General features: G+C 37.2%; 2 protein-coding genes across 2 annotated transcripts in view; one reads left to right on the plus strand and one right to left on the minus strand.

Annotated features, from left to right (window-relative positions):
- si:ch211-127i16.2 (amine oxidase [flavin-containing]) overlaps positions 1–7,568 on the minus strand; it is a 34,926-nt gene extending 27,358 nt beyond the window's left edge. The window contains exons 1-6 of the mRNA XM_043250529.1: positions 7,255–7,568; positions 7,064–7,151; positions 5,541–5,721; positions 5,090–5,204; positions 4,395–4,552; positions 2,989–3,078 (exon numbers count right to left, since the gene is read on the minus strand). Of these exons, the coding sequence (XP_043106464.1) occupies positions 2,989–3,078; positions 4,395–4,552; positions 5,090–5,204; positions 5,541–5,721; positions 7,064–7,151; positions 7,255–7,372 (750 nt within the window). The 5' untranslated portion in view covers positions 7,373–7,568. The remainder of the gene's footprint in view (positions 1–2,988; positions 3,079–4,394; positions 4,553–5,089; positions 5,205–5,540; positions 5,722–7,063; positions 7,152–7,254) is intronic.
- vsig8a (V-set and immunoglobulin domain containing 8a) overlaps positions 7,144–9,540 on the plus strand; it is a 7,547-nt gene continuing 5,150 nt past the window's right edge. The window contains exons 1-3 of the mRNA XM_043250530.1: positions 7,144–7,203; positions 8,781–8,939; positions 9,207–9,267. Coding sequence (XP_043106465.1) covers positions 9,248–9,267 — 20 coding nt within the window. The 5' untranslated portion in view covers positions 7,144–7,203; positions 8,781–8,939; positions 9,207–9,247. The remainder of the gene's footprint in view (positions 7,204–8,780; positions 8,940–9,206; positions 9,268–9,540) is intronic.

Consider the following 9,540-nt stretch of genomic DNA (forward strand, 5'->3'; position numbering starts at 1 on the left):
GTAATCATGACAGACTGTATATAATTCGAAGGGTCTAAGAGTCCTTAATAGCTATTTTACCACAGTTCGTTGTTAAAAATTATGTAGGAGCAGTAAAAGTTTAATTTATGACAAGAGTGCACTTTAGAAGATATACACCATAACAGGAGCTCTGACTTTTGACACAAAAATTGTATGTTGATTTATCCTGTGAAATGTTTTAAGTTGGATATTGCGTTACCATAGAAACTGTACTTTAAAAAAATGATAGCGAGTTCCTCCCCCTTAGTGAGGGGTGTCATATTTCAAATGTATTACATTCTTTTAAAATCAAAACTAAATATATATCGCCGGAAAGGTCTGAGTCTCGGGAATTTGGTGATAAAGGTAATACAGAGAGAGAAATGTATACATTTGTGTAAAAATAAATGCCAAAAAAAAATTAAATGGCACCCGGTGGTTATTTGTGGTATAACGCCTAAGTAAAATATCACAGGAATCAGAATTTTTTTTCATATCAACTTATCAAAACATATCAAACATAACTTATTTAGATGTACGCCTTTTCATATATTTATGAAATATATATATTTATGAGTGCAGTACATTTTCTTTACAGTAAATCTAAACTTCTATAACTTTTTCATACTTTAATTTATTGAATTTTTCACTTCTGCAACAATCCGCTTAATGTCTTTAAAAAGAGACCAACTTTAGGTGTATTCAAAAGCATTCATAAAAAAAACACATTTAAATTTGCATAGTGCACTTTAATGTCTATGTTCAAAAAGGGATTTCACGTTCAAAATTTTAAATTCCGTGTTTAATTACTCACCCTCATTTCTTTACAAACCCGTAAGACCTTCATATTAAGATATTTTTGACGGAATCTTCCTCTATAGAAAGCAATGTTCTTACCATAATCAACTATTTGTGCACAAAGAAACAATAAACATAATAATAATGTAAATTAAAATGTCATTTATTCAACCATTCTTCTCTTAGAATTACCGTTTTCTGCCATTATGGAGTAATGCAGTCAACATAATGAGTGTTGTTTACCTTCAGCGTGAACACGCTGTCTACTGAACGTCAACATTAATTACATTCTGGGATACTCTGGGTTATTATCGTTTTTGCGCACAAAAAGCAGTAAAATTACGGCTGAACCGCTATTTTACCAATGTCTCGTTTCTGTGTGCCGATCGTAGTGATATCCTTGTGTTCCAAAGAAGAACGACGGTCTTGCAGGTTTGGCACGACATGAGGGTGAGTAATTAATAACAGAATTTTAATTTCTGGGTAAACTAACCCTTTGCTCTTTACTCTTTACATAGATTCAGACACGTTTTTCATAATGCACACATCTGGCAGCTTCCCTACTAGGGATGAATTCATGTAACGTAAGGATATTTATTAATGTCATGGTAAGACGAGAAATTAAAACTTTGATTTAGCAAAGACAAATTAAAAAGAAAGAAACGTATAGCGTGTACTAGACCGCTAACCTCGACTACACACAGTTGCTCACAGTAGATATCTTCACTGATTCCTGCTAACCTTTAAGGCTTTAAATGGTCTCGCACCTCTATATTTGTCAAACCTACTTCACCCTCGGTCTCTCGGATCATCTGAACTTGGCCTATTGTTCGTTCCTATATCTGACCGTCTGCTGTAGGCGAACAATCTTTTTGTCGCGCTTCCAAGCTCTTTCTCTTCGCAATCTGTCTTAGCTTAAAACTTACTTGTATGATTTTTCAAAGAATTGTGGTTGATGTTTTCATGTGTGTCGTGTGTATTTTTTGTGAGCTGTACCTTTTTTTTTAAATTTTCTACCTTTGTTAAGTGGCCTTGCGGCGCTTAACAAATATAAGGTCTTCTTAAATTGATCAAAAGTAGCATTTTATATTAGATTTCCATTTCAATTTTCTTTGCAGTAGATTCAGCGAAATGTACTGATAAATATCACAGTTTTCCTAAAAGTATTGAGCTGTTTCAGTCAGCAAATCGGCATATTAAAACGATTTCTGAAGTCTGGAGCAACAATACTGAAAATAAATTACATTTACACGCTAAAAATAAAAAGTATATGACAATTTTGCCTTTTTTCTGTAATTCTGATCAAATAAATGCAGCCTTTTGTGAACTTTCTGAAGAGACTTTTTTCAAAATCGTACTTCACCGGCAGACTCCGAATTAGTTTTGCTAGGTTACATTTATGATTAAATATTATATGTATAAACTAACATCAAATTAATTGAATACAACCTTCATATCTGTAACCCATGACATCTTAATGGCATGCAAAATTAAAATGAATCCGTTCTAATTGTATTAATACACTATATTGCGAAAATAAACAGCATACCGTGCATTTAAATACACATTTGCCCTCATATTTATATTCAACATATAAAATTGCAGTTGTACAACTATATATATATATATATTCAAATATGCTGCAAAAGGACTGTGCCTCTTTAGTATAGAGTAAAGACATATACACACACACACATATATATATATAGTTATAGATATATATATAGATATATATATATATATATATAGATAGAAGTCAATGAGTTCATGTGGATAAACAGTGGGGCTCAGTAAAACTTTCTACTCCGGCATGTCGATGTAACACCATTAAGATAGCTAATGGATTTTACCTCTCTATGTGTGAGAGTGACATTATAGGCTAATTCCCTTACTTGAAGCTTTCAAAAGATTTTGTGTCACCAATCCTCAAATGAGAGCGATCTAATGGAGTGGATTTGATTTAGCTTATCTAAATATTTTAGTCATGACAAGCACTTCGGCGTACCATAATGTATAATAAAGAAATGGAAAGGAAGAGGCAGTGCAAAACAAGCAAAAAGCACGCAGCGGGGCCCAAGTCTCGGTTTCCCGAACAGTATCTTGTTTAAAGGAAAGGAACTTATCACTCGCACCGCTGGTGGAGAAATGCTCGTTATCTCTGTGTCAACCTCGCGCTGATGGAGTCGTTACCTGACATATGGTCGTTACGGCGGCACCCAGCCGAACCCGTTCTTTGCCGATCTGCTCCACCAGCTTCTCTGACAGCTGCTGAGTGCCCCCCTGTGGAGAGAGACGACCATCACATTGAGCTCGTCCACAGCTGCTGCTCTCAACGCACGGGAAAAAAAACTCCACAACACCTTCTTACAGATGTCTGTGTTGTGGCAGGATGCCCCACTGGGCTTTTTCTCTGCCACAGTGATTGTGAAATTGCTTTTAAAATATCTGGTGTACGGAAAAAGTAGCACGCCACGGTGATAGATGTGTGTTTTGTTTTATGTGAGATTGCACTGCCTGTATGCTGCGAAAACCGCAATGGCAAATATGCATTGTAATAATATGCGGTGCTCAACGGGTAGATCTAATCTGCTGAAGAGATAAACAAGACAGTCAGTGCTGACAGAAAGTAGGTAAAAGAGGAAAGGGAGATAAAAGCTCTTCTAAATGAGCTGCTTTTCACCCTTTCCCCTAAATCAGCTCCTGATATCTAATGATTTTGCTAGGTTCCAAGCTGGCCCACATTTCACAGCCATTTGGAAGACTTTCAATGATGATGTTTAATTTAATATGTATAGATATTTTTGTTATGCTTATTTTTCTTTATTATATTCTTTAACAATATAAAATGGTTGCAAAATTACAATAAATATAAATGATTATTGATAATATAATTTATTGTTTGTTAATTATTTATTAATTAACTTATTTTATCCATACAGTATTTTCTTATTATATTTTTGTATTAATCATTTTATTTATACAATATTTGTATAATTTATTAGTATTTTTATTTATTTTTAATAATCAGTTTATTTCTACAATATTTTTATTATTTATTCATATTTTTAATTCCTCTTTTTGCTTTTTGCTATTATTATTTCAATTCATTGAATCATATATGTTTCTTTATATTATTATAAAAATCATTCAAACCGGTTTATAATTTTTTCAAAGTAATAATTCATACAAATATTAACTGCATTTCATTTAAATATTTTTTCTCACTCTTATCTATATTATGATGTGTTTTTTAGTGGAACACACACCTTTATTAAAATGATTTTCCATAAATTAGTCAATAGAAAATAGCTGTAAATCATTAAAAAGTATTCCATAAAAAAATCTATTTATAACTTCTTTTTATGGTGGTTTTAATACTTTTCTTTGCTTGACATGCCCCTGGCCTATTCTCTATTCAATGGAAGATGAGAAGTCATTTATAGATAATTTTATAATAATCTCTCTGGGAAGTATTTCTTGTAAACCAGTTTGTATTACAAAAGCTGTTATTTCAAGCCACTATTGGCCTTGAGACTGTGCAAGTAACCATTGTAGATAGTGAGAGTAATCTCTGTTGTTTAGCCACTCTCCCTCACCTTGACCCTGAACTCCTGACCCGAACCAGGTGTGGTCTCCAGGAGTCGTAGGGTGCCTCCTGCTGCAGCGGAGTACATCAGAAAGAACAGGAAGGAGACCTGAGACGGTTCCAAGCCGAACACGATGCGGCTACACAAAGCCAGCTCCTCTTTGACCTCTAAAAGACACACACATAGATAAGCATGGACAGAAATGTCAATGGGCTACTTTGCTTAACGTGCCCCTATTATGCCATTTTTAAACCTACAATAGGTTTACGTGCACGCAATGGTGAAAACGCCTTTGTTTATTCAAAATATGCGTTTAATATCATCTCATTTTCCAGCAACTCTCAAACAACTCTTAGCAGATTCTTCTGAGGTTCAGTCGCTCTAAACCCCTCCCTTCCGTGAGCCTACTCTGCTCTGATTGGTCGGATGGCCCAGTCTGTTGTGATTGGTCTACCGTGTACAGCAGTCATCAGTAAAATGACATGTTTGTGGGCGGGGTCAAGTAGTTTGCGGCCGGCCAACATACAACATTATGCAGATGCCATCAAGAAGTGGTATTTATTCATAGTGCGCTTTCGAAATTTACAACTTTGCAGATTCTTTCCATTCACATACAGCTACTTTACACAATGCATGAAAGGAAATATTGAAAATGGCAAAATAGGGGAACTGAATGCATTGAACTGGAAATGCACAGCGCTCACGTGTGGTCCAGATATGTTTTTCCATAAAGGTGTGAAGCGTCATGCCGTCATAGAGCTCGGCGTTAGGAGAACTCATCGGGTCTTCGACTGATATGTTCTGCGTAAGATGGTCAATCTAGGCGATAAACACATTTCTCACCTTGTGGTTAAGCTTGAAGCTAGTACAATGTCAAAAATGACCTCAACAAATCAGAGAAACCCATTAATTCCACTAACCACTCTTAGGAATAGCAGCTAAAAAGCTTTCATACATCTCTACAGATCTACAAGATCTATTGTGGCAGAGCGTACAAGGTAAATATGCATCTTAAATACAACGCAGAACGCCTTCGGTCTTCATCCATTAAGATATGAAACAATGGCTATTAGTCACATTCTAGCGCTCAATAAAAAAGAATAATTCTATTGTGGAGCGGCACTTTGTCAGATGAGATGACGCCGTTTCTCATACCCGCCGTAGAACGTGGGTGAAATCCAGGAGGGTGAGCGGAGAGTATGACGGCATGCTGCTGGTGTACGTTTTGATTTTGGCATGCGGACCACCCACGTGATGCACCTTCTTGCCCTTGGTGTATTGTGGAAAGACCTCAAGACCAAGTTCTCGAATAAGCTCCATGACATGGGTCTGCGAGCTACAGGACAAGAAAATCAAATAAATTACCAGTAAACGTGTTTCCGCACACATTCGGACATCTGAAGGCAGCCAGACGCCTGCTTCAAATCGACTTTGTGTAAGCTGATGAAAATCCTGCTTGCCCTCATTTAAAGCGAAGGCTTTCACAGCCCCAGGCAACGGCCGTTTATTGATCTCGGCGGACTCTGAGAGCAGCTCTGGGTATTTTTCTAATAGTTCAGGTAGTGGATTACAGCAATAAACATCTCGCTTGAAAACACATTGTCAGTGCTTGTGGGCTCAAACAAGCTTTTGGGATGTTCCAATTAGCGCACCTCAAAAAGAAGTTGGGGCTTGTTGTCACAAACGCTACATTTCGGTTAGGTTTTGGTTCAGAAGGCCAGTATCACCAATGTGTGTTGTTTTCTGTCAAATAAAAAAAAAGTCAAAAATGTAATCCTTCAACCTAGAATTAGATAGATAGCTTTCTGGCCCTGCACAGACAGCAATGCGATTGACACATTCAAGGTCCAGCAATGTATTAAAGACATTCATTAAATAGTCCATCTCACATCGGTGGTTCAACAGTAATGTTTGAACATAATATATAAATGTAATACAATATATAAAAAAATAGTTGGCACAAATCTTTTTAGACTTATTTCTATATTGGATAAGAGCAAATATCAAGTGGATAAAAAAATGTTTGTTCAGGAAAAAAAAACAGGTCTGAAGGGGTTAAGTGGCCTAAAATACTATGTACTTTCATTCTTGACCATGATTTTAACAGAAAAAAACTGTGAAAATGCCTTAGTAGAAACCTGTTAAATGGTAAACAGTAAAAACCACAAGCAAATTGATGCTTTTTCTACATTTTCAAAATAAAAGAATAGAACAAAATAGCATTCAGTTAAATTCAGAGGCTTAATAATGATCTTGAAGGTTGTGCGCTGCAGGACGTATTGAATAAATACATGTTTTAATTTCGGACCTGGTTTGGGGGTCTCACACCTGTTCTTGCGTTTAGCCTGAGCCTCTTCCATCAGTTTTTCAAGGCGTTTGTCTTACGCCCGAATGCTGGAGACTGTCTCAAAGTTTTGGACCGTGGACAAGAAAGCAAACCGGACAGATGGCCAGACAATTCAGTGTCTCCAATTAACATATCCCGTCTTTCCACTTGGGTGAAACCAGAGTACCCAAGAAAAAACCCCCAAACCAAAACGTGAAGAACACACATTAGCGTATTTGATTCACTTCCGTTATTCGACGTAAAGAAATTAGAAAGTGAGAGCGTGAGAGACTGAAGTGACGGTAAAAGCCTTCCCTGAAACATGACCGTTATTAACCGACGAAACGCTTACCTGGACACCCACTGTCCCCCCATGTCCCACCGGTCAACGCCATTCGCAGCTGGCAGGTCTTTACTTACAGTCCGTCCTCCGACACGGTCTGCAAATAAGAAAAAAACCAACGCGTTCTGCAGAGCTGCGCGACATGGCCTGTAAGGCTCATTAATAATTCTATACAAGAGAAGTGTTTTCCTGCGACGCACCTCTGGCCTCCAGAACCAAGACGCTGAGCTGCGGGTTTCTCTTCTGCAGCCTGCGAGCCGCGCTGAGTCCGGACAGGCCCGCGCCGACCACAACCGCGTCAAACCGATCCTCGGTCATTCCTCGAGAAAAAAAAATGCGCGACGAAATCTGTCGCGCGGGCGAATACGACACCTCGGCTGTCCTGCAGGGAGACTGCAACGGCGAGAAAGTTGAAAGTTCGTCTTTATTACGCACACTTGTTGCTGGTCATGTAACGTACGCACTTGGCACTTCGCCCTGATAAAGCGGATCGTTTACCGGGGGCCGCCGGAAGATACTTATTCAAGACCTCCCACTTCTGATTAGGATATGCGTGCCCAAAAATATGAAATATTATATAAACGACCCTAGGATGTGCGCGCATAGTTAAGTCACGTTACAAGAAAAGACAAAATATATCAAATCAAATGGCAATCGCAAATGGTTAGGCTGTTTAAACAGGAGAAAACAATTATGAAATCATTGTTTTTGCCAACAGAAACTATAACTGAGAACTTTGTGCTATATTTCAAATACATGTAGCTTTGTGACCAGTATTAGTATTTTATTAGTGTTTTATTTATAAACGAAAGCTGAACGAATAAGGGTTACATTGGTGTGTGGTTTATTAGGATAGGAAAAAAATATATAAATATATAGATACAAATATTTGAAAATCTGGTATCTGAGGGAGCAAAAATATCTAAATATCACCTTTAAAGTTGTCCATATAAAGTCCCAGCAATACATATTACTAATCAAATCTGAAGTTTATTTACTGTAGGACAAAATGTATTTTAAAAGAAAAATATATAATTTCGACCCGTCCTGTGTATTTGTGTCTGTTGCTACAAACATACCTGTGCTATGTATGATGGTTTTGTACTCCAGGTTCACATATATTTATGCAAGAAAAGCATTTTTAGGTTACCCGCACAGTAGACTGTACTACTGCAAAACATAAGTACTATTCATATGTACTACTGTAAAACACAAGTGCTTATAATTCTCATATTTACCACATGCATTTTGACCATATAAATAGCCTGCTAGCCTTTGACCCGAACAGGTTATTTTGTTTACGCATATTTTTTAGGAAACACTTCTTTTCCCAACAGTCTTGCTAAAACTGCACAACTGCCATCTGTCAACCGTCCCACACGTAAAGCCAAAGTTGCCAGAGCAGCTGCTAAACGTCCAAAATGTATGCTTTTTTCATGACCTTTCATTCTCAGTTACATTCGTGCTAATAATTCTCGTTAGATTTTTAAAAGGCCAAAGATAAGGTTGCAGTGGCCTATTTGCGTCGGCACGAGGGAGCTTCAGTGTTCTTTGTAAAGGAACCGTGTTTGGATGGAACTTTCCGTGCATGTTAAAAATGCACTGTGCATAGCAAGAAAACAGCTGTTTATTGTCAATAAACATAATTGCATTAAACAGTTGCCTTGCATGTTGATATACTCAAAGGTTCCAGTAATTTATTATTCTCTCCTTTGTTTTTTCTGAGTGGAGTAACCAGTTGTCACCTGAGACCAGTCTCTGTGGACCACATCACCATGGCACCACCTTCACTTGATACCAGAAAAACTTGTTGTCTCACAGTGCATCCATTCAGAAGGTGACGTGCGCGAAGACTTAAGCGGAGAGATGAAGCGGCCCTCCATGTGTAAGTCTCTGTGTATAATTGCAGATATATCTGTGTTTTTATGCCCGGTTTTCTAGCTCAGATAAACATTTGAGCACGGAGGAACCTGTTGTTCTGGTTGATCAGCACGAGCAGCCAAAATGTTTCTTCTTGTGTTGTATAATGTATGGTAAAGGATAGATTTTGCTGAACAATGAGGTTACTGGCTCTCAAAATAGTGTAGGAGGAAGAATGGAGTGTGTTACAGAAAGGAAAGCAACAAAGATGTGTTCTTTTCTCTCACCACAGGGAAGTAGATAAGAAACTGTTCGATTTGTGTTTGTGGAAAAATGTCTGCGGGTCGCAACAGGTGCGTATTTTTGACTTTTGCTGTGGTGTAATATTTTTCCAGGGTTTGTGTCCTATTTTCGCTTTCTATATGTAAGATACATTCATACTACCGTTGAAGTGCTTTAAAAACAGCTTTAATGTTTTGCTAATGTATCCAAATGTTATGTGAATGTTTAAAATGTAATTTTTTCCCCAAAAATACTAGCTAATGTTAACACATAGGGTATGTCTATCTAACTATATAATGTACATATATATATATATATATATATATATATATATATATAAACAA

This window comes from Puntigrus tetrazona, chromosome 10 (assembly GCF_018831695.1).
Source record: "Puntigrus tetrazona isolate hp1 chromosome 10, ASM1883169v1, whole genome shotgun sequence".
Classification (NCBI taxonomy): domain Eukaryota; kingdom Metazoa; phylum Chordata; class Actinopteri; order Cypriniformes; family Cyprinidae; genus Puntigrus; species Puntigrus tetrazona.